Source organism: Cervus canadensis, chromosome 13 (genome assembly GCF_019320065.1).
Source record: "Cervus canadensis isolate Bull #8, Minnesota chromosome 13, ASM1932006v1, whole genome shotgun sequence".
NCBI classification, from domain to species: domain Eukaryota; kingdom Metazoa; phylum Chordata; class Mammalia; order Artiodactyla; family Cervidae; genus Cervus; species Cervus canadensis.
This window is the reverse complement of record NC_057398.1, coordinates 55,317,494-55,344,528: the sequence shown is the minus strand read 5'-3', so window position 1 is coordinate 55,344,528 and position 27,035 is coordinate 55,317,494. Positions and strand designations below refer to the sequence as shown.

At 38.3% G+C, this 27,035-nt stretch overlaps 1 protein-coding gene across 1 annotated transcript in view; it reads right to left on the bottom strand.

The window, feature by feature from the left end:
- The window catches only part of EPRS1 (glutamyl-prolyl-tRNA synthetase 1), a 60,995-nt gene that overhangs the window by 4,496 nt on the left and 29,464 nt on the right, over positions 1–27,035 (bottom strand). The window contains exons 16-30 of the mRNA XM_043484881.1: positions 26,626–26,738; positions 25,434–25,551; positions 24,059–24,415; positions 17,383–17,616; positions 12,760–13,022; positions 10,793–10,844; positions 10,112–10,321; positions 9,598–9,670; positions 8,282–8,361; positions 7,923–8,024; positions 6,732–6,887; positions 6,039–6,236; positions 5,399–5,572; positions 2,720–2,880; positions 15–93 (exon numbers count right to left, since the gene is read on the bottom strand). Coding sequence (XP_043340816.1) covers positions 15–93; positions 2,720–2,880; positions 5,399–5,572; positions 6,039–6,236; positions 6,732–6,887; positions 7,923–8,024; positions 8,282–8,361; positions 9,598–9,670; positions 10,112–10,321; positions 10,793–10,844; positions 12,760–13,022; positions 17,383–17,616; positions 24,059–24,415; positions 25,434–25,551; positions 26,626–26,738 — 2,370 coding nt within the window. The remainder of the gene's footprint in view (positions 1–14; positions 94–2,719; positions 2,881–5,398; positions 5,573–6,038; positions 6,237–6,731; positions 6,888–7,922; positions 8,025–8,281; positions 8,362–9,597; positions 9,671–10,111; positions 10,322–10,792; positions 10,845–12,759; positions 13,023–17,382; positions 17,617–24,058; positions 24,416–25,433; positions 25,552–26,625; positions 26,739–27,035) is intronic.

Here is a 27,035-nt window from a genome sequence, read left to right as displayed (position 1 = left end):
CAGAGTTCTCTTACCTTCCCAGAATCGAGCTCCTTCTGGAAGTCCTCCATGGTGTCAGCCACAACCATATGCGTCTTCAGGTCTTCAGAAGCCCTATCAAGTAATCAGAATACGTATTTTTCCTCCTAATAAACTCAAGCACGCATTAGTCCAGTTGCGTCCCACTCTCTGCAACCCCAGGGATGGGAGCCCGCCAGGCTCCTCTGTCCAGGGGATTTCCCAGGCAAGAATACTGGAGTGGGTTGCCATTTCCTTCCCCAAGGGATCTTCCAGACCCAGGGATCAAACCCGCATCTCCTGCGTCTCCTGCACTGTCAGGCCGATTCTTCACCACTGAGCCAAAGGCTACCCAGAATTAGAAGTGAATACGTATTTTCTCTTACTAATATGGCGAAGTTTTTTTTAATGCCATAATTTAATGGAAGAATAACAACTTGGAATTTAAAAGAATTCAACATGAACCTCAACTTTGTCTCCAGCAGTGACATTCAGTGAACTTCATCACTAGTTATTAGTTAGCTCATCACTGCATTATTGGAAACATTAACAAATTTGCCAAGCACACACAGGTAACAATTACTTCTGTCATAGTCATTAAATATCTACTGATCAACACTGTAACTCCTGGCTTTACCACTTAGTACCTACCAGAGTCTAGGTTATCATTTAAACTTCTCTGGTCTTAGTTTTCCCTTCTACAAAACTGGAAAAATACTTATCTAACTACCATATCAAATTGTTGTGAGAATCAAGCACAAAGGCATGAAAATGTTTAAAAAAGGAAAAAAAACACATAAATATACATTATTCAAGCTATTTTCACATACTCTGTAAGTCTTTTGTAAGAACCTCAGGTTCCAGAAATGAAATAAATATTATTCTCTTCCACACTCAAAGTCACACATCACATGAGGAGCACTCACGGGTGGGGACCAGTGAAGAGAAGGCATATTTTTCTTTTCTGAACCTCAGGGCTAGACTGTGGGAACCCTAACCATGACTGTTTGCTGTCCACCAAATCTGTTTCCCTTTCTTCTGACTTTTTTGCAGTGAGGTGGGTGGGCCCAAGTGACCAAGTTACAGCCAATAAGATACAGAAACGAGTATGCCACTTTCAAGGCTAAAGCCTTAAGGAGGGGAAAAAATGCACTATTAATGCAAGCAACTTACATTAATAAATTTACTGAATTAAAGTGTCAATACACAGATATAAAGAACAGACTGTTGGACTCTGTGGGAGAAGGCGAGGGTGGGATGATTTGAGAGAATAGCACTGAAACATGTACATTATCATATGTGAAACAGATCGCCAGTCCAGGTTCAATGCATGAGACAGGGTGCTCAGGGCTGGTGCACTGGGATGACCCTGAGGGATGGGATGGGGAGGGAGGTGGGAGGGGGGTTCAGGATGGGGAATGCATGTACACCCATGGCTGATTCATGTCAATGTATGGCAAAAACCATGACAATATTATAAAGAAATTAGCCTCCAATTAAAAAATTTTTTTAAGTCAATAAAGTCCTGTTTTTTTAGCCATTAAAGCAGTGTTTTTTCCAACCAGGGGTGTATATCTGGATCACACAGAGCATTTTAACAATACAGGTGACCAGAATCTATCTTAAAATTAATGAATCAGAGTCTCCAGGTATAAGACCCAGGTATTTTTCTGTTCCCAAAGCTCTCAGGTGACTCTGAAGAGAAACTCTGGAGAATAGTCACTGTGCTGAGAGCACTATTCAGGTGACAGCAACAAGGACAGGCAGCTTTCTAATCTTGCATCTCTGACAGTATCTCCTGCTCTGAGTGCAGATGAACTTCACAAGAATTATGCATTTGTTGGCCAAAAAATCCATGAAAGTCATCCTCAAGAGACGTATTATCATTCGCATTTTAAGGCAAGCCAGCCAACAAAAGCAAGTTCATTTGCCTACTACCATCACATAAAAGCACCAAAGCCAAGGCTAAAACTAGTTCACTCCTTATGTGCAAGATTTATTGAAGATGAACATAAATCAGACACAGGTATTAGAAGATAAACAAGCAAGGTGCAGGCACAATCCACCCCCCCGCCCCCACAACAAACTGAGCCTCTATCCCCAGTGGCCACAGGTCCACCTTCAGGTGGACAGAAAAGAAAATAAGGTGCCACCCATAGGCCACCCATCTTCTAGTGTCTCTGCCTTGAGATCTGTGATTCTAAAAGTCCCCTCTCCAGAGGTCAGGGCAGCCTCAAGCCTTCCCATCACCTCCAGCCCCCTTCAGGAGGTTCTTAGCCTTGGTGACATATCATCACCATCAGGGGGTGTATACTACTCAAGGTGCCAGGCGCCCTAGGCCAGTTAACACCTCTCCAGGAGGGTCCCAGGCACAGGTAGTTTTGAAAAGCTCCCCAGGTGCTGCTAATGTGTACCCAACAAGTGTGAATCAGTGCCTCTGTCCCTCAAATCTGATGTATCATAAAAGCCTGGATCTAAAATGAACCCAAATCAGTCGAAGGGACAGATAGTCCATCACTCCAAACCCAATAGGGAGCAGAATGCATACATAAAATAATCACAATACAAGTCAAAAAACCAAAGAGAAAGGCCAATTAAGAACTATGGGAGTTCGGAGGGAAAGATGACTTCCCATGGGGCCAATCAAGGATTCTGTGGTAGAGATCTCAAAGGCTGAGCACAATGAGAAAACAAGAGACACAAGCAACTTTAAGGAACTGACCGGGTAAAGAGGTTAACGTGGATGTCTTCCAAAATAGCATGAAGCTTCGTCTCAGCCTCATTTTCAGCAATTGTCAGCTTTTCTCCAGTGTCTCGTCTGACAGCTACAAACTGACAGTTCTTCATATCACGTGGCCCAACCTCAAGTCTAATCGGGACTCCCTAGAAAACAAAAAAGCAGTGAAAAATGACACATGCACATCTCCAATTGAATAAACAGACTGATATCATGGCTTTACCTACTATAGATCATAAATACCTGAAACACAAAGACAGATGCAAGCCATTTTTAAGAGAAGGTAATATTCCTGATATATTTCAGAAGCCTATTCCAATGAGAAGGCATAAACCTAAGGAAAGAAGGTGGGCCCAAGTGGCTCTGAGCTGGAAAAGTTTAATGGGGAAACACGAGGGCAGTTGTCCAGCTTGCGGTTCCTAACTTCTCTCACATAACAGCACACGTGGAAAATCACACTTGCATGGCACACGGGGGTAAACACAGTAGGCTCCTTGGCACACCCCCGACTCATTCACGGCACATGGCATGCTTTGGTGGCAAGGCCCTGGCTCTGGCTGCTCTACCTTGAGCATCAGAATTACCGAAGGACTTGTCAAAGTACACACTGCTGGGCTCTGCCACCCGAGTTTCTGATCACCATAGGTCCAGCAATGGGGCCCGAGAATCTGTAATCCTATCAAGTTCTAAGATGGTAAAGAATCCATCTACAATGCGGGAGACGTGGGTTCTATCCCTGGGTTGGGAAGATTCCCTGGAGAAGGTAACTGGCTACCCACTTCAGTATTCTTGCCTGGAGAATTCTATGGACAGAGGCACAAACATGGGATCACTGACAGGCTACAGTACACGGATCACAAAGAGTCGGACATGACCAAGGGACTTCTCACTTCACTTTCATCAAGTTCTCCCGTGATGCTGAGCTGCTGGTCCTGGGACTGCACTCTGAGAACCATTCCCCAGGAGCCCAGGGTTTTTACAAAGGAGCTTAAGGAGCATATGCAGTTTAAGCCTTGTGGATGTTCAATCCTTGTGAATCCACATAATAAGTTTGCTCTGAGTGGATTAAGGCTTAAGAGAGATCCCACTTTTAGGGACTAGAAATTTCCTGACAAAACTTTAACACACTTTTCTTTTTTGAGTGAAGGATCCTCTATAATCGTTTTGAATTTAAGTTAGGAGCCTCTCTACACAGTTCAGCTGATCAGTCATTCCCCCAAACCAAAGCCAAAGGAAAACATGTAAATGTTACTCTAGAAAAAAATGATTTACCCCTACAGAAGACTCACTTTATAAAATAACACCACTCTGGAACAAAATACTGTATACTTTCACATTATTTTATTGTTTCCCTTTATTCATCCAATGTATACATGTGTTAAGAAACAGTGTTAAGTGCAATGAGATTTAAAAAGATGAATAAGAGAGATCCTATCCTCAAGAAGCTTCATGTTTTGCAGGGTAATTAAGAATTGCATACAAATAATAAAAATCAGTGCAGAAAATCAGAAAATCAAAAGTGGGAGACTACCCTCAGGAGGAAGAGAGAAGAAAAGTCACTGGAGAAGGCAAAAATTAATGAGCAATCATCAAAACAGAAGAACGTTCTATAAAATAACTGACCTGTATTTACAAAAATGTAAATACCATGGATGACAACGAAAAGCTGAGGAACTACTCCTGATTAAAAGAAACTAAAAAGAGATGAAAATAAAAATGCATTAGGACTACATTCTATCCTGGGCAAGGGAGAGCCAGGACAGCTCAGAGGAATGTAGAGGAGAGGCCCACAAGCGTGGACGACTATTTTTTACCTTTCAGTCCAGTTAGTAGCAAGGGATAGGTTTCTTTTTGGTACCGTGGGCAAGTACAAATGGGTTTAGACAAGGTATTACTGCAATCACACACTTGCTATTTCCAAGTAAATAAAAAAGACTGCAATTAAAGGGAAATTTACACAACTTTAAAGTCTTTATTAAAGGTAGGAGAGTATGTGAAGGAAAAAATATATCACAAAAGGAAAGCAACATCAATATAACTACTATCTCTCAGCACAGATTTATCTGAGGGGCCATTTAAAACTAACAAACAGCTAAAAGATGAGCGACTTTGGGGACATGCGTTGTTAATACTGAATAATCCCAGTATGGCTAAGCTTGCATATTTGAAAACTTGAACCTGCAACCTCACTACCTCTTCCCATCCACTGCCTGTAATGTGAGTTTATAAATTCTTGACTCCTAACTGCTAGTTCTAACAAGATTTCCTGTTTCATCATTAAGAAAAAAATCCCAGAAGTTTGAAAAATGGAATAAAGAATACTGATCACCTATTAATAACTGTGCAATAAATAAAAGTTAAATCAAAAACATTAAATCAGAATTTATACTAAATATACAAAGTAAAAATTAACAAACCACTGTGAAACAACGTGGTGTGAAATTACTCTCTGATTAGCTGCACCAATCACAGATGTTAACAGCTGATGTCCATGCACCACGATTCTGATAGTCTTACTATTGAAATAATTCTTGATATAAATGTTTTAGTAACAACCATAGGGGGGTTGTTAACCATAAACAAGGTCTTCAAGATCATTTTTATTCAAAACACAAAAATGCAAATTGGGAGAGTGGGAGTAAAATATGCAACTTAAGACTTTACCTTGAGTTCCCAGTGATTGAATTTCCAACCTGGTGAGTAATTATCTCGCAAATCAACTCGAACTCGAATATTGACACTGAGTAACCGCCTTCGGTAATCATTGCATTTTGCAATTAGAGCATCTCTGTCTTCTTCAGAAAGTGCATTTGTGATGCCACAGGGAATAACCATCACCTAGAATCCAGCACATCACAAATTTATATAAAGCAGCATCATACAGAAGTAATGAAGTCACAATCACCACCTACTACTCACAAATCAAAACCTCCTAGTGACTGTCAATCTTCACAGAAATCAACTTCTGCGGTTTCTAATCTACACAGAACATCTAGCAACGAGCTGCATATTATTTGTCCATAATAAATGCGTTTTTGTTTCTCATTTAACCTATCATAAATCATTTCAAAAAATAATTTCTAGAAGTTTTATAAAGTAGGTAGAAAATTTTAAAGGGTAGAAAACAATAACATGAATAATACACATAGTTGAACAACACCAAAATCTAGATTGTATTCTGTGTTGTTTCAGTATTAGCAAAACCTACCTGAATGACATTCAGAAAAGCACACTTTTAAATTTTCTTTACTAAATAAGGCTTGAATTTTATGAAAGAAATAATGAACAGGAGTACTTCCCTTACCTGAACACAGGCTACACGGGGTGGCAACACTAGCCCCACGTTGTCCCCATGGACCATGGTCATCACACCGATACTTCGCGTGGTCAGGCCCCACGAGTTCTGATAGGCAAACTGCTTCTCTCCTGCTGTCTTTGGATCTTCAAAAACGATTTCAAACATTTTAGAGAAATTCTGTCCTAAATGATGTGATGTTGCTGCCTAAAATAGAGAAACACATCTTTTAACAACCTATTTCGCCTTTGAAAATTACTATTAAGACCACACACCTTAGCCTGGTACTAGATCTGATTCATCTTCCCTGATTTTTTATGTTAAATGAGTTTTTAAAGCATAACTGATACAAAAAAAACTAAGATTAGTAAAAAAAGAAAAAATTCTACAGAATTAATACAGAAGACAACTATTATACCTCTTCTGCTGTGGGCAGACCCTTTCATAGGAGTAACTTTAATTACAAAGGTTTAAAAAAATATATCCATGCTCTGGTAATTCAGGATACAAGCTTGACTTAACCGACATCGGAGATTCGGGGGAATGGGACAGATTGGCCTGAAATTATAATACGACATAGAAGCATGTGATATATTGATTTTTGTTTTTAGAGTCTACTTCTCTGATGGCAGAAGAAATTTATCAGATCGGCCCATGGCTATGCTTTCAGTCACCTAGGAGTCCTTTGTGGCAGTCTGATACCTGGATAGCTCTTCCACTGGCAGATATAAATGCTTCCAAGGTAGTGGTGTAATCTCCTCCTGCAAATTTCTCCTTTTCAGTCTTTCTTCCCTTTACAACAGGAATTGCCAGGAGTTCTTCATATACCTGAGCATATAAGTCAAGTATCTGCAAAACCTGTAACATGTTAAATGTAAAAGTGTTTAAAATTTATGCTATGTTTACTGGTTATAGATCAATAAAAACTGTACTATTTAAAACTAACTGTGGTGGGGAAAGCACTTCAAACAAAAATCTTTTTTCTTGGAAGGGTTAAAGCAGCCATTGTGAATTCATTAAGAGAGACAAAGCAGAACTCAAAGAGACGGAGCATTTTTCTAAACTAACTTTTATTGGAGTATAACTGCTCTTCAATGTTGCATTAGCGTCTACTGCAGAGCACAGAGATCAGCTGCACTATCCCCTCTTCTTCCTTCCCATTCAGATCACCACAGGGCACTGAATAAGGGCCCCTGGGATATACAGTAGGTTCTCATTAGCTATCTGTTTTAGAATAATTTTTAATGTACATAAACTTAGAATATAAGAGAAAAATGAATGCTTATGAAAGATACACAGTAACCTAGGTGAAGACATCCTGAAGAATAATTAATTTCACCCATGATATTATAATAATTTCTTCTATACACTGAAGTCCAAAACTGTTTTCATCTGAAAATTTAAAGCAGTACATTTTCTAATAAAATTTCAATAAGCAGTTCCTTAAGTTCATGCCCAGACAGTAAAGAATCTGCCTGCAATGCAGAAGATCCAGGTTCAGTCCCTAGATCGGGAAGATCCCTCTGGATAAGGAAACGGCAACCCACTCCAATATTCTTGCCACGAGAATACCATGGACAGAGGAGGCTGGTGAGCTAGTCCATGGGGTCACATAGAGTCAGACATGACTGAGCAACTAACATTAACACATTTGAATTAAACTGTTTTTAATTTTAAGAGGTGATATGTAAATTTTAAGGAACAAAACAATTTATACCAGAAAGCTGTCTTATAATGTCACTTTGAGATCAGACCAAATTTCAACTTCGTTATTTACTGAATGATTACTACTATGTAGATAGCACTGCATTACTTACAGCTGGGGTGGGGGTAGGCATGTATAGTCTGGACAAAAAGTCAGAACAGAATTAATATGGAACACAACTTTTATACCTCTTCTGCTGCCTCTTCAAATGTAGCAAAGGCACTGTGCCCTTCCTGCCAGAGGAATTCACGAGTACGTAAGAAAGGCTGAGGGTGCTTGAACTCCCAACGCTGGAAGAGGCAATAACACAGTTTGATAGTTAGAGCTTTTCAATTTTTAGTGACAACTTTATGTGGTAAGTAATGAGAAATCCCAATTGTGATCCAAAATATCAGTATTTCAAAAATGCTTTCATATTCCCAATCCTTTGAATATAAAAGTAAGAAAAAAAAATGTGTGTGTGTCTTTTTTGGCTAAGAAAAAGAAGAATGACTAAGAAGAATGGCTAAGAAGAAAATGACGAATTGCAAGATGGGTGTGCACCTACCACCACGCTGCACCACTGGTTGAGCTTTATGGGCAGGTCTCTGTGGGACTGCACCCACTTCGCATATGCAGGATACATTACTGAAAAGACACAGGGAAGCATGGGCAGTTAGTCATTCCCCTTGAAGGCTGGTACTATTAAACCAGCAACATAACAGGAACTAAAGCACTGTATCTGTGCAGGTGAGGGAATGGTATTGTATTTCATAAAATGGATTAGTCAAGGAAAAACTTGACTGTACTTTATGTTCTTCACAATGAGATTTACATTTAATTCGACAACTTCTCAGTGTTTTGTTTCTAAAGACTAAGTGAAGATCTTACAGTAAATACTATGTTCTATATTAAGTTCTTTGCATTCATTACCCTGTTCAATCCTCACATTCAACCCACAAAATAAATATCATCTCAATACTGAAAATGTGAGCTTAGAGAAGTTAAATAACCTGCTAAATGCAGCAGCTACCAGACTTTACATTAAATCTATCTGATGTGCCTACCCAGAGTCTGAAAGTTCGTGCCATCAACTACTAATTTAAGTGAAGACACTTGTCTTATCATAGCCTATTCAGGATTATCTACAATTAGTAAAACAAAAAGAAAACTTTGCCAATCTGTCATGTGAAAAAAAAAAGTTGCTGTCATAATTTTAATAATGCATCATTATTAAGAGTATCACTAAGAGTATCAAATAAAGAGCAAATAATCTCTAGCTCTAAAGATGGATAACCACTTTGGAAGACACTGACAGGCCAAAAGGCTTGAACTTTCCAAGTGGTATTCCCATTTGTTACATGTAGTTTTAGGAAAACTATTTAACCCATCAGAGAGCTTTTTTCTTTAATCTGCAAAATGGAGATAACAGTAGCTGTCTCTACTTTCCTAACTACACCATTGTGAGAATAATACAAAGTATAAATGAAATCACTTATCAACCTATAAAAACCCTATATAAAAGTAACACGAAAATGACTAAGTCAATATGGCATAAAACACTAGTGTTTGCAATTTTATAATCAATTCCAAGAATAAAACTCCATGGGAAATTCTGAAAAATTATAGCATGAAATTAAAAATGATACAAGTGGTTTAAAAAAAAAAATTTATCTGGATGACAAAGAGCTCCACAAAGCATACTGTCAGAGAACAAAATTCTATGCCACTCAAATCTGCACTCATCTTTATCAACATTCATTACACTTTGTATATCATCAACAGGAATTATAAATATCACAAAATAAAAGGTGAAACTCAACTCTGGAAGCTGTCTCTAATGTTCAATGAGCTTTTCTCCTGTGTTCCAAGGCCCACCCTCACCTGTTTCACTGGTAGGACGAATGGCAATTGGTTCTGCCAACTCTGTTTTGCCAGATCTTGTCACCCAAGCAACCTAGCAACATAAAATCATTTTTCATACATTTTTTTAAACAGCACTTTAGAAAAAGAACCCACAGATGTAGGCAAATTTCTATTTCAAGTTTTGCTATATCAATTAAGCAAGTTAAAATAACCACTACTGTTCACTGTGAGAAAAGGTAGATATTTACTGTCTTTATAACTTTTTATATTTTGTAATATAAAATCATAATAATTTTATAATTTATACTGTATTTGTAATTTTTACTGAAAGGTAAAAGCCGGTTAATTAATGTAACAAAAAGAATCATGATTTACACTGATGAAAGAAATATAACTTTTTAAAATGGCTTCACATTTCTCTAAGTTGACTGCTGTAACCTGTCTTTTAAATTACTATTCAAGTGTGAATTGAAAATATACTTTTGACTTTATAAGAGAAAGCTACAAAAATAGAGAAAGCGGGCTAATTTACCTCAGGGGCAAAGTCAGCAATATGATTCTTCTCTGTCTCTAATGCACCTTGAGACACAAACATGGGGAAATAGCAGTTTTCAACACCGAGTTTCTTGATCTCAGCATCAAAAAAGTCCTTGATGGATTCCCAAATGGAATGTGCCCAGGGACGAAGGATATAGCAGCCACTTACATCATAGTATTCAATCATTTCTGACTTTGTGATGACCTTTTTAAAAGAAAAATACATTCTATGAAGCCTAAACTGAACGAAAATTACAGTGTAAGTGCCACGAGTATGACAGTCTAGCTTCAAGTCTGGAGGCTTTCCCTGCTGGTGCATCCTCTTCATGTGCATGTAAGATGGATCTTTCTAGATCCTTCTAAGAAACACAAGTGCTCTAAATTCATAAGACCTGAATTCTAAACTTGCTTCTGCTGTTTTACTGTTTTGTTACTTTGGACTAATACTTTCACCTCACCAAAACACAAAACAAAAATAAAATAATGACTATCTCATAGATCCACTTCTCGGTTCAATACTTTCTGTGAGCATGCTTTGAAAACTGACATGTTTCACGACTATACTATGGATTACTAAAGGCATTATACATTATTACTCTGTATCTGGATTTTAGAATCTAAATGTAAGTGGCCTTTGAGAAATTTAAAAGAAGTAACCAACTGAGCCCATACTCACTTGAGAATACCAATCTGCAAGATTGTCTTCTTTTCTGGCCTCAAGACCCAACCTGTAGATATAAAAAATAAAATATTTTTATTCTATCTTCATCCAGCAACTGCTTTGAGGCTGAACAGAAATAAACCCCAAAACTTCAAAATGGCTTGTTTTTCTTCAGTATGAGTTATTTCTATGTTTGTTATCTCTTCTGTATTCATCCCTATATTTTTATCCTAGAAAATAGTTCAGTCATTTGTTAAAGGGTAGTGTGATACTGTCCACAAAAATTAGGAAAGCTAAGCCTAACAAAAAGCTATGATTTTAATGCAGACGTTCCTTTTACAAAGTTCTTTATAAGTTACCTTATAAGTTCTTTATAAATTACTACTAATTTGTAGTAAAGACAGGACTTATTCTCACTAAAAAATAAAAAGAAGTTTTTGCCAATCTCAATGCAGATAAATTAGAGTAACATCAGTGTCTCACTGTATATAACTTGGAAATAGTAAGAAAAACAATGGCTACATGTATATACATGTCAATACACAAATGTGTATATGTGTGTGTATATCCTTACATGTGCTATAAGTTTTTTTTTTAACTTCAGTCAATAAAAGTCACAGAGATAGATGCTTCCAAAGTAAATTAAATCTACAATAAAAAACTATTCTAGGCAATAATCTTTTTATTGAAACACTGACAATTATTCAGCAAACTGCAGTCTTAAAATTCACACAGAAAGTCTACCCAGGAGTTATGTCTTATAAAAGGTCCATCTTTTTAGAGTTTATTGGCTTACTGGCTTAAAAGCTGAATATATTTAAATTTGAATTCTCCATTTTTCACTTTGACACATTCAGCATAATGTCTACATGAAGTCTGGCCCTTTCACAAGCAGTCAGAAGGTAAAAGTGAAATATTCTGTTCTCGCCTCTACTATTCTATAATTCTGATCACCCAGTCGATGGGCAAGAAAAGTCACAGTTGTATTCTCTTGTTTAAAGAGACCTTTTGTGTATGCCATGAGAGACGAGAGGCAGGATTTGAAATTCAGCTCAAAAAATCTTAACACCAAAGTATCTCTAAGTAGTAGCTGCTAACACCAGCTTAGCTCAGGTTTAGCTTCACGAGAACCTCACATAGAGTTCACTCTAATTCTAGGACAGGGATAATGGAGCAATCTTATTGTTCACATGGATTGGAAATATCGAAACACCATCTATTCCCCAGTGGGTGTCATCTTTAAACCAGGTTTGTTTCATATTTAACCAACCATTTTAAAAACCTATTTCAAATGAAGTTCTCATTTAGTCCTCACAAAAGATTTCCATTTGAAAAATCTGCTGAAGTACAAAATGGTATGTATAATTAGGTTAACAATTGTGTTAAAGGGAGGAAAAAGAGGAAAAAATAACATTTTTGCTGTTCAGTCGCTGAGTTACGGATAGCCAACTCTGCAATTCCGTAGACCACAGTATACCAGGCTTCCCTGTCCTCCACTGTCTCCCGGAGCTTGCTCAAACTCATATTCATTGAGTCTGTGACGCTACCCAACCATCTCATCTGTCGCCCCCTTCTCCTTTGGCCTTCAATCTTTCCCAGCATCAGGGTCTTTTCCCAAAATGTATGTATTTGTTTATACTTGTGTAAGCAAATGAAAATCTCTTGGTGGATAGAGAAGAAACTAGTGACAGTGGTGACCAGTCCATTACGGTGGTAGGAGGAACTGGGGAAATAGGGAAAAGCATAGGAGTGAGACCTCACTGAACTTTTTATACTCTGAGATTCCTGAACCAAGCAAATGAATGTGTTCCCATTTAAATACACAGAAAATGAACAGAAGCTATCTGCTGACATTATACATTTAGCATTCTCCAATTTAATGTGATACTCAAACTAACCAAAAAAGAAGTTTTTTTCAATAATTAAGAGTTGAAATCGTCTAAAACCCTGCTTCCCTTCAACTGAAGCTTCCGTTTCATTACCTGGTCTGCTTCTTCGGCCCCTGTCCTTCGCCTGCTCCGTCTGGTGACTGCCCACTTGCCTGGTTTTTAGAGGGGTCTTTCTTTTGGCTGTCATTTTGCTTCTGGGGCTTATTCTGCTTTTCAGATTTATTTTCTTTTTCTTTCTTTTTCTTATCTTTCTCCTCAGTCCCAGTGGCAGAGACAGGCTTATAGTCTACTCCTGTCAGAGACCTGTACTGTGCTTTCAGCTGAAGGAGTTCTTGTACGGCTGTATCTACTTGATCCTTTAACAGAAGAGGAAAAAGAGAAGAGAGCATTTAATTCCAATCGCTATCTAAGCACCGATGTCCAATGCTTTACAAGCAGATCTGAAAACACAAAGGCAGAGGGGTATGGGCTAGAGGTGGAGGATGTTAAATATACTAACTACTGAAATGAATAAGAGAACATGATAAGAAGGGACAGAACTGGAAAACAGTTACTAAAAAACTGTACTATAATTGCTCTGTTTAAAGAATATATAGTCACTAGCCACATGCAGCTACTTAAATTTAAATTTAAGCAAAAACTTAAAATTCAGTTCCTCAGTCACAACAGCCCCATTTCAACTGCTCAACAGTTGCAGAGGCTAGTGACTAGGGTACTGGACAGAATTGTTAGAGGACATTTCTATCATCTCAGAAAGTTCTACTGGAAAGCACTAGATATAAAATGTATTCTGCAATTTAATAAGAGTCTTTAAATGACTTAAGTTGAACATTTCACAATTATAAAAATGACAGTAATCAAGCTTCTATATCACTGGTTAAACTTTAAAACCTGTAACGACTGTTTTCCACTCATGTGAATTTGTACCAAAAAATCCTCCTCCTATAGTATAAAACGACGAGCACAAACTACACCAAAAGTTCAAAGTAAAAGTTGCCATCTGAGACTGACAGAGCTCTAGGAGCATGAGTCACACAAAGAGTGCGCATCAAGGGTCTCCACTGTGCCAGGCACTGATAGATACAGGTCTCCAGTCTTACAGCCGAGAGAGACAATAATTAAAATATAGAGTATTTAAGTTGTGGATGTGATGGGTGATGAAAGTGAAGTCCAATACTGCAAAGGAACCTGGAATGTTAGGTCCGTGAATCAAGGTAAATTGGAAGTGGTCAAACAGGAGATGGGAAGAGTGAACATGGACACTTTAGGAATCAGTGAACTAAAATGGACTGGAATGGGTGAATTTAACTCAGGTGACAATTATATCTACTACTGTGGGCAAGAATCCTTTAGAAGAAATGGAGTAGCCATCATAGTCAACAAAAGGGTACAAAATGCAGTACTTGGATGCAGTCTCAAAAATGACAGAAGGATCTCTGTTCATTTCCAAGGCAAACCAATCAATATCAAAGAAATCCAAGTCTATGCCTCGACCAGTAACGCTGAAGTAGCTGAGGTTGAACAGTTCTATGAAGACCTGTAAGACTTTCTAGAACTAACACCCAAAAAAGATGTCCTCTTCATTATACAGGACTAGAATGCAAAAGTAGGAAGTCAAGAGCTACCTGGAATAACAGGCTAATGTGGCCTTGGAACAAAATGAAGCAGGTCAAGGGCTAACACAGTTTTGCCAAGAGAACACACTGGTCATAGCAAATACCCTCTTCCAACAACACAAGAGAAAACTCTACACATGGACATCACCAGATGGTCAATACTGAAATCAGACTGATTATATTCTTTGCAGCCAAAGATGGAGAGATTCTATACAGTCAGCAAAAGCAAGACCAGGAAATGACTGTGGCTCAGATCACAAACTCCTTACAGCCAAATTCAGACTTAAATTGAAGAAAGTAGGGAACCACCACTAGACCATTTAGGTATGACCTAAATCAAATCCCTTATGATTATACAGTGGAAGTGACAAATAGATTCAAGGGATTAGATCTGAGAGAGTGCCTAAAGACTATGGACGAAGGCTCGTGACATTGTACAGAAGGCAGTGATCAAGATCATTCCCAAGAAAAAGAAATGCAAAAAGGCAAAATGGTTGTCTGACAAGGCCTTACAAATAGCTGAGAAAAGAAGAGAAGCTAACGACAAAGCAGAAAAGGAAAAATATACCCATTTGAACGCAGAGTTCCAAAGAATAGCTAGGAGAGATAAGAAAGGCTTCCTCAGCAATCAATGCAAAGAAATAGAGGAAAACAATAGAATGGGAAAGACTAGAGATCTCTTCAAGAAAATTAGAGATACCAAGGGAACATTTCACGCAAAGATGGGTTCGATAAAGGACAGAAATGGTATGGACCTAACAGAAGCAGAAGATATTAAGAAGAGGTGGCAAGAATACACAGAAGAACTATACAAAAAAGATCTTCATGACCCAGATAATCACAATGGTACGATCACTCACCTAGAGCCAGATATTCTGGAATGCGAAGTCAAGTGGACCTTAGGAAGCATCACTCTGAACAAAGCTAGTAGAGGTGATGGAATTCCAGTTGAGCTATTTCAAATCCTAAAAGATGATGCTGTGGAAGTGCTGCACTCAATATGCCAACAAATCTGGAAAACTGAGCAGTGGCCACAGGACTGGAAATGATCAGTTTTCATTCCAATCCCAAAGAATGTTCAAACTACCGGACAATTGCATTCATCTCCAACACTAGCAAAGTAATGCTCAAAATTCTCCAAATTAGGCTTCAACAGTACGTGAACCATGAAGTTCCATATGTTCAAGCTGGATTTTGAAAAGGCAGAGGAACCAGAGATCAAATTGCCAACATCCACTGGATCCTCAAAAAAACAAAAGAGTTCCAGAAAAACATCTACTTTTGCTTTATTGACTATGACAAAGCCTTTGACTGTGTGGATCATGACCAACTATGGAAAATTCTTAAAGAGATGGGAATACCAAACCACCTGACCTGCCTCCTGAGAAACCTGTATGCAGGTCAAGAAGCTAAAGTTAGAAATAGAAATGGAACAACAGACTGGTTCCAAATCGGGAAAGGAGTACATCAAGGCTGCACACTGTCACCCTGCTTATTTAACTTATAAGCAGAGTACATCATGCGAAATGCCAGACTGGATGAAGTACAAGCTGGAATCAAGACTGCCGGGAGAAACAGCAATAACCTCAGATACGCAGATGACACCACCCTTACGGCAGAAAGTGAAGAGGAACTAAAGAACCTCTTGATGAAAGTGAAAGAGGAGAGTGGAAAAAGTTGGCTTAAAGCTCAACATTCAGAAAACTAAGATCATGGCATCTAGTCCCATCACTTCATGGCAAATAGATGGGGAAACAGTGGAAACAGTGAGAGACTTTATTTTGGGGGGCTCCAAAGTCACTGCAAATGGTGACTGCAGCCATGAAATTAAAAAACACTTGCTCCTTGGAAGAAAAGCTATGACCAACCTAGACAGCATTTTAAGAAGAAGAGACGCAACTTTGTCAGCAAAGGTCCCTCTAGTCAAGGCTACGGTTTTTCCAGTACTCGTGTATGGATGTGAGAGTTGGACTATAAAGAAAGCTGAGCACCAGAAGAATTGATGCTTTTGAACTGTGGTGTTAGAGAAGACTCTTTAGAGTCCCTTGAACTACAAGGAGATCCAACTAGTCCATTCTAACGGAGATCAGTCCTGGTGTTCCTTGGAAGGACCGATGCTGAAGCTGAAACTCCAATATTTTGGCCAACTGATGTGAAGAGCTGACTCACTGGAAAAGACCCTGATGCTGGGAAAGACTGAGGGTAGGAGGAGAAGGGGACGACAGAGGATGAGATGGTTGGATGCCATCACTGACTCAATGGATATGAGTTTGGGTCAACTCCAGGAGTTGGTGATGGACAGGGAGGCCTGGTGTGCTGCAGTCCATAGAGTCTTAAAGAGTTGGACACGACTGACAGACTGAACTGAACCTAGACAGCATATTAAAAAGCAGAGGCAGCACTTTACCAACAAAGGTCCATCTAGTCAAAGCTAGATGGTTTTTCCAGTAGTCATTGTATGGATGTGAGAGCTGGATTAGAAAGAAAGTTGAGTGCCGAAGAATTGATGCTTTTGAACTATGGTGTTGGAGAAGACTCTTGAGAGTCCCTTGGACAGCAAGGAGATCAAACCAGTCCATCCTAAAGGAAATCAGTCCTGAATATTCACTGGAAGGACTGATGCTGAAGCTGAAACTCCAATCCTTTAGCCACATGATGCAAAGAACCGACTCACTGGAAAAGACCCTGATGCTAGGAAAGATTGAAGGTGGGAAAAGAAGGGGACGACGGAGGATGAGATATTGGATGGCATCACCGACACGATGGACATGAGTTTGAGCAGGCTCCGGGAGTTAGTGATGGACAGGGAAGCCTGATGTGCTGTAGTCAATGGGGTTGCAAAGAATCAGACACAACTGAGCGACTGAACTGAACTGAAGTATTATGTCAGAGAACAGCAGAGTTCCATGAGCACGTCCAGTCAACCCTAGTTGGAGGGAAAAGGATCAAGAAACGACTCCCTAAAAGGTAAGATAAAAAAGTTGAGAACTGACAGTAAGAGTAGAGGTTAACCGAATTTGATGAGCAGAAAGCGTTCTAGACAAAGAAAGTAGCCTGTAATGTACAAAACAAAACACACAAACGTTAATACCAAACCAACCTTAGAAGCTTTTTCAGCTTTAAGTTTTCGAACTACTTCTCCTTGAGAAGCTACTTTGTCAAAAAGTAGTTTGGCTTCTGGTGTTTCTGGACCACTAGGCTCAGAGCTTCTGGGTGGACTTGAATCTGAACTTTGAGATGATGGGGGCTGACCAGGCACATACTCCTTCCCAGTTTTTTCTTTATACTGAGCTTTTAGGGACAGTAAGCATTCTACAGCTTCATTTACTTTAGCCTGTGAGAAAAGAGGAAAAAAAGATGAATATTTAATGCTTTCTGAAATTTCTGAAAATTTCAATTAGTATTAAAAATCATTAATTACTGCCAAAATATCCCTGTAAATAGTCATGTTGAAGAAACTCAAGCACAAAGGAGTCAAGTAATCAGCCTAAAATAACACATCAAAGCTAAAGAAAAGTTAAAAATATAAGTAACATAAATCTATATACAAATCATAAAAATAAGCATAAATGTACATACATGTTTAATACTGTAACTTTTTACTTCATATATGTAAATAGACAAAGTATAGAACATCCAAGCAAACTGTCAGTTTCCAAGTCCTGGGACTGTAAATAGTGGAGTCAGAATTTACAAAATCAGAATTTAACTGTACAAATTCTTATTTTCTTCAGCCCATTAAACAGACACAAAATATACCATTAGAAAAAACACACAGTATGAGCTCACCTAAAGAATAACTACATCACTCTTAAAAATTTACAATGAAATAGAAAGTGTATGTTGAGGTTTTAGATACTCACTTCATATATATATCAGCCTCTGATACTTCAACTTAATTATGATGAAAAAGAATGAAACACTCAGCCAAAATAAAGATTCTTATGACTTCAGCAGAGGACATCAACACAGGCCAAGCTGGACACCTCACCTGAATAGAGACACCACCTAACCACAGACTATACTACATACTTATACTGTATACTCTACAATGGAAAGGCGAAGTATCAATCAAAATAAAGGAAAATGCCTCCCAACTAGCTTATGCAAGTTTTACTGCTATATTCTAACAATGCTCCAAATAGCTAAGAAGAACCCTAGAGAAACAGAAAGAATGCTAAGATGGGGTCAAAGGGATGCAGGAAGAACCCATATATCTTCAAAGAATTTGCATCAACAAAATAGCAAATGACATTTCCTTGTCCAGCTATTTATAGTAAAATTTTGCTGCCTGTTACAGCACCAGGCATCACAGAGGAAGATAAAAGGAGAAAATGCAAAGAGTAGGTTGTCTGATTTGTATTTCTGACCTGTCTCTTGTTTATACTATCCTTAGAACTGAAAGTGTTTTCAAAGCAAAGTCTACCTGTCCTAAGAAAAAAGACAGAGTTAATGAGACACACAAGAATCGAGAAAAAAAGAATCTTCCATCAGCTAAATGAAAGAATATAGACAAAAAGTTAAGGGACTTCCGTGCAACCATTTCTACAAAAAGAAACCTCTTTGACAGAAGTTCCATTTTACACTTTACGCAGGTGACTACAGTTTGAAGTCAGATGGCACACATTTCACAAAGGAAAAAACCCTTGTGTGGCAAAGGAGAAAATCAGGATGGGTAAACCACTTCATTACTGAATGAAATATTCTATAAGAGCAAAATTATATATACCTAGATCCTCTCCAATTGGGAAACGGAACATTCTAGATATCTAAACAATCTATTCAGGTTATCTTTCAAAACAGGGTGAAATCATACTACTTGCTATGCAGTCTTTTCTGATGATTTAGAAGGTAACCAAAGATTCTTAAGAGATACAGAATTAGTAGCATAAAACATAAGTCACCATCATTTTATGGCCTATTTACTCTGTGCCAGATAACGATGCTAAGCACTTTTCATGGACCATCTTATTAATTCTCCAAACAATCCTTATCCATTTTATGGAAAAAAAAAAAAAAAAAGCTTATTAGAAAGATGAGGGACCATACCCAAAGTTACACAATAAATGGTAGAGTGAGAATTTTAATCTAGGGTTTATTCTAGACACAGGGATCCCGAAACTCCAGAATCTAATGCCTGATGATTTGAGGTGGAACTGATGTAATAAAGTAATGTGCTTGAATCATCCTGAAACCATCCCCTTGACCCCCTAGTTCATGGAAAAATTGTCTTCCATGAAACCAGTCCCGGGTGCCAAAAAGGTTGGGGACTGCTGTTCCAGAGTCTTGACCTTAAGCACTACAGTGCACATCACATTACAGAAAATAGGAGACAGGGATCTAAATTTAAAAGGCAATTTTAATCCTGCTAACATGCCACAAAAACTGCTTTTTTAAAAGAGATCCATGATTGTTACTTGAGTATGTCTCACAGAATGAGAAAAAAATAATTTAATATTTTAGTTTTCTGCATTAAAAGACATTTACAAAGCAAACTTGAATGATACTACTCAGTACACGACTACACAACAGCAGAATGTAATAAGCACTTGTTAATAGATTTTAAGTCTTTAATGAACAAAGACTGCTCTAAACTTACCTAATGTGCCAATACAGACAAAAAAAAGTTTTCAATAAATAACTGCTGGTGGGAATAAATGAGAATGAAAACAGCATACTGAAAAATCTTCAGTAAAGGTTTAAGATGGGAATTTGAGGAAGTAAAAATGACCCTGAGAGTAGGATGTTAAAATATGACTGAAAATGGACAAAGTGGATGAGAACACAGCTGGCTGGAACATATGAGAAGTACACAAAATGTTTTTGCAGCAGCCACTAGATGGAAACATTCCCCCATGGGAAAAGGGGGGAACTTTAATAAAAAGCTAACCAATTTTAAAATAGTAAGAACAACAACAAAAATTAGCAAGAACAGAACCTTTCAAAGTGGCCTTAGCACCTCAATGATCAGTGGGAAAAAAGGTTTAAAAAATACTTTCTAAATACAAGACACTAAAAATAAATAAATAAATACAAGGTACTGTGAATCAAAATGCTGCAACTGCAGAAGTGAAAGGTGGCCAGCACCTCCACCACATAGGCGAGGTTTGACAAGACCAGACAATTATGAATTACTTTTAAGAATTTTTTTTTATGAGAACCATTTTTTAGGCCTTTATTGAATCTGTTACAATTTGCTTCTGTTTTTTATGCTCTGTTTTTTTTAACCCCGAAGCATATGAGATCTTAGTTCCCCGACTGGGGATCAAACCCACAAACCCCGCACTAGAAGGTCAAGTCTTTTAACCACTGGACTGTCACAGAAGTCCTATGAATCATTATTTATATTTAATGTAGTAATCATCTGATTTTGCTGCCATTTATTACTCCAGTTTTAAAAATCCTCAACTATAAAGGTTCTGAAAACTTCTAAGGCACAGATCAGAAAACTTTTTCAAGTAAAGGGCATGGGCCAGACAGTAAATATTTTAGGCTTTGCAAATCTGTTGCAACTCTTCAAATCTGGAATTATAGCACAAAAACGGCTGCAGACAAAATATGTAAACTAGTCAGTGTGGTTATGTTCCAGTGACATTTCACTCACAAAACACAGGTGTAGGTCAGTTTGGCAAGCCCTGTCCTCAAGTGTCACAAGTATTCCATAAAAACTTTGATTTACCAGTTCCTGACTCCCATTTCAAAAAATATTGGGTTGGCCAAAAGATTTGTTCAAATTTTTCCATAAGATGTTGTTTAATGTTCAAAACATTTCACTCAGATTTCAGACCAGAGATATCTGTTCAAAATCAAAACTTTATTTTTTGGACCTGCAGCTTTAAAACTTTTAAAAGTTAAAATGTAAAATGTGAAAAGTGACCTTAACTATTAAAGTAACTCAGCAGTCAGAGCTATGAAATCTTGGGTGTATTCGTGAATTTCACCTCTCACGCTATCTGCTCAACCCACCACTTTAACACAGACGCCTACTGGGCAGGAAGAAGAGCAAAGAGGAGCACAGGGTGGACGGGAAGGGGCACCGAGGGTGAACGTGAAGGTGTCTATTCTTTGCCCACGTTATGCTAATATTCTGCCTCCATGCCTAAAGGTTCTTCTACACAATCACCAATCTGGTCGTGAAGCAGAAAAGGGGGTGGGAGAAACAGAGAAAGAAACTCTCATGGAAACCTGTAACTGTAAAACCTCAGCTGACTACATTCCTTACTTTAGTGGTAACACGACATGGTTAAAAAACTACTTCTGTGGGAAGTGGAATGATTAAGAGGCTTAGACAAATCAATGTAAAACCAGCACAGGCTTGCTTAATAAATAGTAACAAACTAGTAAAACCATGACCCCCCTCTGGTGCGTAGAAGCCTCTAACTGGAAATAACTTGGAATCTAGGCTTTGCAAACTTCACAAAGTTACTTTTATATTCACAGTCACTGCAGGAAGCAGTTTCTCATTGGTTACTAAAACAACAAATAAAAAAAGGAGCATTATTTCAATATTATTGGACAAGGTTGTTGTGAGGATTAAAGGCAAAAATAGCATCCATGCAGACTGCGCTGTGCCAGATGAAGTCTATACAACATTTCCATTCCCAGTAACTGAGTTGCTAGGAAAAAGAGCAATTGACTACTTTCAGCATTTAGCGGAAAATATATATATATAAAAGTAACATTTTGAAATAGATACGGTACACTGTAGGCATTCAATAAATGCAGACTAAACTACAGTGAAGTAAGAAGCAGTACCACACTTACCATTATCGAAAAATATGTAGTCAAAGTACCTCCCCAATTTCCAAAGAGACTTAGGTGTTTTTTTGCCCCACAGGCTGACTTTTCATAAAGAGCTGTTCAATGGATGTAGTCCACTAACCCAACAAGATGGGAGACACAGTTGGCTGTGACGCTAAGTACTGAGTTGGCCAAAAAGTTCATTCGGATGGTATGGACCACTTTGGCTAACTCAATATACTTGCTGCTGTTGTTACTACCCCATACACAAGCAGCTGACTAAAAATCAGCCCAGGATATCAATGTATTCTACTAAGAATGAAGGAGTTTAAAGATCAAAGCCCTTCCCCTCAACTTACATCTAGAAAGGGGACCGTGCTTAGTAAATGAGATATACAAAGAGTACAAAATGCTCCTAACCTCACCACAGGACAGGAAATAGCAAGAATTTTTTTTTTAATACCAAGGATTTATATCTCCAACCATACACCTAGCAGCCTTTACTCCTTGAAGCAAAGCTGTTTCAGAGCATCACAGCTCTGCAGAGCTTCAACAGGCTAATTAAAGGGAAAAGCTTTCTCACACTTCACAGTGAGAAAGACAGGAAAATATCAGTAATAACTGCTGGTCAAAGCCCCAAGATCTCCCAAAAGCATTTTCTCTCCTCACCAGAAGGCAACGGTCCACAGAAAGACTCCTAGGGTACAGGGTCTCCAGTCAGAGGCAGAAAAACTTGTTAACGATGTGAGGAATTTACAACCTCCAATCACTCATTCTCCAACCCAAGCCCAGGACGCTGATGAGACAACAGATCCCCAGGAACACTTTAGAACAAATCTCCTCCAGTCACGTAAGTCAGGCCCGGTGGTTCATCACATCTCTCCATGTTCATGCCACAGCCCAGATCTACAGTTTTTGGTAGCTTATCCAGTTACAGCATTATTAAATTGATCATGTTTTAGATCTCATTACTTTCTGAGTATAGAACTATATATCCTGATTGTTAAACATGATTTTTCTCTATCACAGATGCCATTCCTTTGTCTCTTATATTGAGAAAGCAATCCTGTTCCAAAATCAGTGCTACCACCCACTTGGCTAAACGTCTTGCCTAAAGATATCATTGAAATAAAATGAAATGTATTGCTGTTTAGTCACTCAGTGGTGTCTAACTCTTTTCCACGTGCAGACTTTAGCCTGCGAGGTCCCTGTCCATGGGATTCTCCAGGCAAGAATACTGGAGTGGGTTGCCATTTCCTTCTCCAGAGGATCTTCCTGACCTTGGGATCGAACTCATGTCTCCTGCATTGGCAGGTGGATTCTTAACTACTAAGCCACCATGGAAGCCCAATGAAATGTATACTTCAGTCAAAATGTGGTATCACTTGAGGGCTCCCCTACAAAAAATCTGAAATAGTCACCGACAATTCCTTATTCCCTGCATGCACCCTGAACTTTTGCTTGTGCTATCTTCTATATCCAGTCCCAGGACAGCAGCATCAGTATCACCTGAACAACTTTTTACAAATGCATAACCTCTGCACACTGGACTTACTGGAGCTGACACTCAACAGGCAGAGCCCAGCAACCTGTGTTTGAGTGAGCTTCCAGTCATTCTGACGTACAATAAAGCTTGAGAACCACAGACCTAGACTTAGGAGTACCTCCTCTGAAAGTCATTCACCTTAAAGGGCTGCTTCTACTTCAGGACTGGTTTCGATATTCTTTCTGACTGTTTCTTCCTTCCCTGCCACTTACAGCCACAGACTCTTCTAAGAGCAATTTACACATACCACCCAGGATCACAGTCTGTGTACAGTTCTTCCTCAGCCCCGCCCCCCCTCTAGATGGTCAGGTGTGTCTCATCAATATTTCCAGAGCCTGGCACAGGCATGCATCAGTAAACGTTGACTATTACACCAAAATACTGAATCGGACAGTCTATACACAATACATCTTATGAGAAAATGGGACTGGCCAGATTGCTGGACCTCATAAGGGTACTGACGTGTCTAAACTCCTTCCAGGATACTGACCTTAGGGGCTTTCTCGGCTTTCAGTTTACGAACCACTTCTCCTTGGGCAGCAACTTCATCATACAGAGATTTACTTTCCAGAATATTTGATGATGATTTAGAAGAAACATTCTGTCCTACTGCAGCAGGAGGATTTCCAGGCTTATATTCCTGGCCAGTTTTCTCCTTATATTCAGCCTTCAAAGCCAAAAGCTGTTTTACAGCTGCATCTATATCTTCCTTTGTGGCTTTCTTGGCTTTTAATTCACGAACCACATCCCCTTGGGCAGCGACTCTGTTGTAAAGGACCAAGGAGTCCTCAGACGTAGCACAAGTACTCAGAGAAGGAGCCGATCTTGTCTTAAGAGGTGTAGATGCCTACAGACACAGAAAACCAAAAATAAAAATATTAATTTGTGTTAAATATCTTTACACAAAATTTTATCAAACTATTTTATAATATTTTAAGCTAAACACAAAATTTTTAAATGCTAATCTCTTTAAAAAGTTTAGGGAATTCCCTGGGGGTCCAGTGGTTAGGACTCTTGTGCTTCCACTGCAGGGGACTTAAACTCAATCCCTGATCAGGGAACTTAGATCCTGCAAGCCACGTGATGCAGTCAAAAATTTTTTTTCTTAAAGTTCAAATGAACAATCTCATTCCTTTAAAAAAAAAAAGTATCCTAATAAAAAGTAACAATAATAAACAAAGGCAGAGGTACACAGACATTCATGATGCCCTTTTCTCAGAGTAAAAACCTGAACCTGAATCGTTACCATTAGGAGACTATTTAAAGAAATGAGAAAGTGAAAGCAAAAGTCACCCAGTCGTGTCTGAGTATTTGCAACCCCATGGACTACACAGCCCATGGAATTCTCCAGGCCAGAATACTGGAGTGGGTAGCCATTCCCTTCTCCAAGGGATCCTCCCAATCCAGGGATTGAACCCAAGTCTCCTGCACTGTAGGCTGATTCTTTACCAGCTGAGCCACAAGGGAAGCCCAAGAATACTGGAGTGGGTAGCCCATCCCTTCTCCAGCAGATCTGCTCAACCCAGGAATCAAACTGGGGTCTCCTGCATTGCAGGCAGATTCTTTACCAACTGAGGTATCAGGGAAGCCTAAGAAATTATAACACACCTACCAAATCTGAGAATAAACCACTGCTAGTAGCAACATACTAGCAGTATAACCCTGAATTAGTTGTTAACACTTAAGGCTTTTACTTTTTTAAACGGTTAACATTTACAATTTGCATACTTTTCTATATTTATATATATATATATATATATATATAAACACTTTATTTAAAAGCAAAGAAAAAGAAAAATAAAGTCTAAATCCCAGGACAGAAAGATCACTGATTAGAGACATATCCACAGAAGTCAATTACTTGCCTCATTCTTTGTTGTTTCTACTTTGGTCTTTTCCTTTGACCCAGATGTTGGCATTTCCTTCGTATGTCCATCAGGAATGTATATTAGAATGCATGGGGCTTCTATGCAACTATATGGACTAAAAAGAAAATGAAGGGACAAAAAACTTTATCTTAACAGCAACTGCATTGCTGGATTAATTCAATGGCACTGTTAATGCTTTGCAAAGTGTAAGTAAACAGTCTATTCTCTTATTCACATCAGAGTTTCTTCAGAGTAGTTTAAAAACAAATATATAAATAAAAATTGACAGTGCTAATCATAAACTTTCAATTTATGAATTTTCATGGATATAAACCTGCTAAATAAGTCCAGGACAAAGGTATATCTACTTTGGCCACCAGAAATGGCATTAGTGGATATTTATGTCTCACTCTTTATTTAAAGGAGATGCATCCACATACCACAACTAATATGCTTATAAACAGAAGAATTTCTATAAAACATTTATTTTATTATAATTTCTCAATTCTAAAGGGTACAGTAATTAGCAGAATCCACCACCCCTAGGACCATTCACATGCAAAGAGAAAAAAAAATTCAAATTTTGTAGTAAAGGCCACAGAGTAAAAATAAGAGAATTTGGTAACAATAAAATCCTATATATCTCTTCAGTATATTTTAATATGGACTTACTGAGATATAATTCACATACCAGAAAATCCACCCTTTGAAAATATACAATTCAATGGCTACATAAGTACAACCATCACTACTATCTAATTTTAAAACATTTACATCACCCTAAAAAGAAAATGTACTCTTTATCATTTTCCAGTCTCCCACTCCTCTGTGCCCTGTTGCACTATTTATATTCTACAATATACCTGATCAAAATATACAATAAAGAAAAGGTAGTTAAGTTGTAATTTAATCCAAAGATAACACTGAAATTTTTTCTTTTTATTTGGACCACACAAAGATGTATTATAAAATGGTTCAGTTTTAGAAGTAAAAGTTGTTAATATTACACTATTTCAATGTTAACACTTGTTACAATAAAGTCTGAAAAAATAAATACAGAGTAACAAATGAAACAGGAACAGAGAATAATGTCCGTTACATTATTTTAGTGGCATTTAAACTTCTGAAATATTATTTACTCTAAGAACTTAAAGCATTTTCATTTAAATGTCTGGTTACATTGATTTACCTAACGGGTTCATAAGGTTGATCACATATGAAGAAGCCTCTTCTCTGGAGTTGTATAATGTCTCCTTTTTTCAAATCCTTAAGGCAGGGATCCCCCAGCATTAGTTCTTCATGCTGTAAAGATGATAATAGGCCAAAATACACTGTCTTAAAATTATGAGAGCATTGGGCTTTTTCCTGGTGGTACAGTGGGTAAGAACCTGCCTGCCAATGCTGGAGACACAAGAGCAATTCTTGGTCCAGAAGATTACACATGCCCGGGAGCAACTAAGCCCACGTACCCAACTGCTGAGTCTAGAGCCTGGGAGCCGCAGCTGCTGAGGCCACGTGGCACAACTACTGAAGCCTGTGTGCCCAGGGCCCATGCCCCACAACAAGAGAAGCCGCCACAGTGAGAAGCCCATGCTCCGT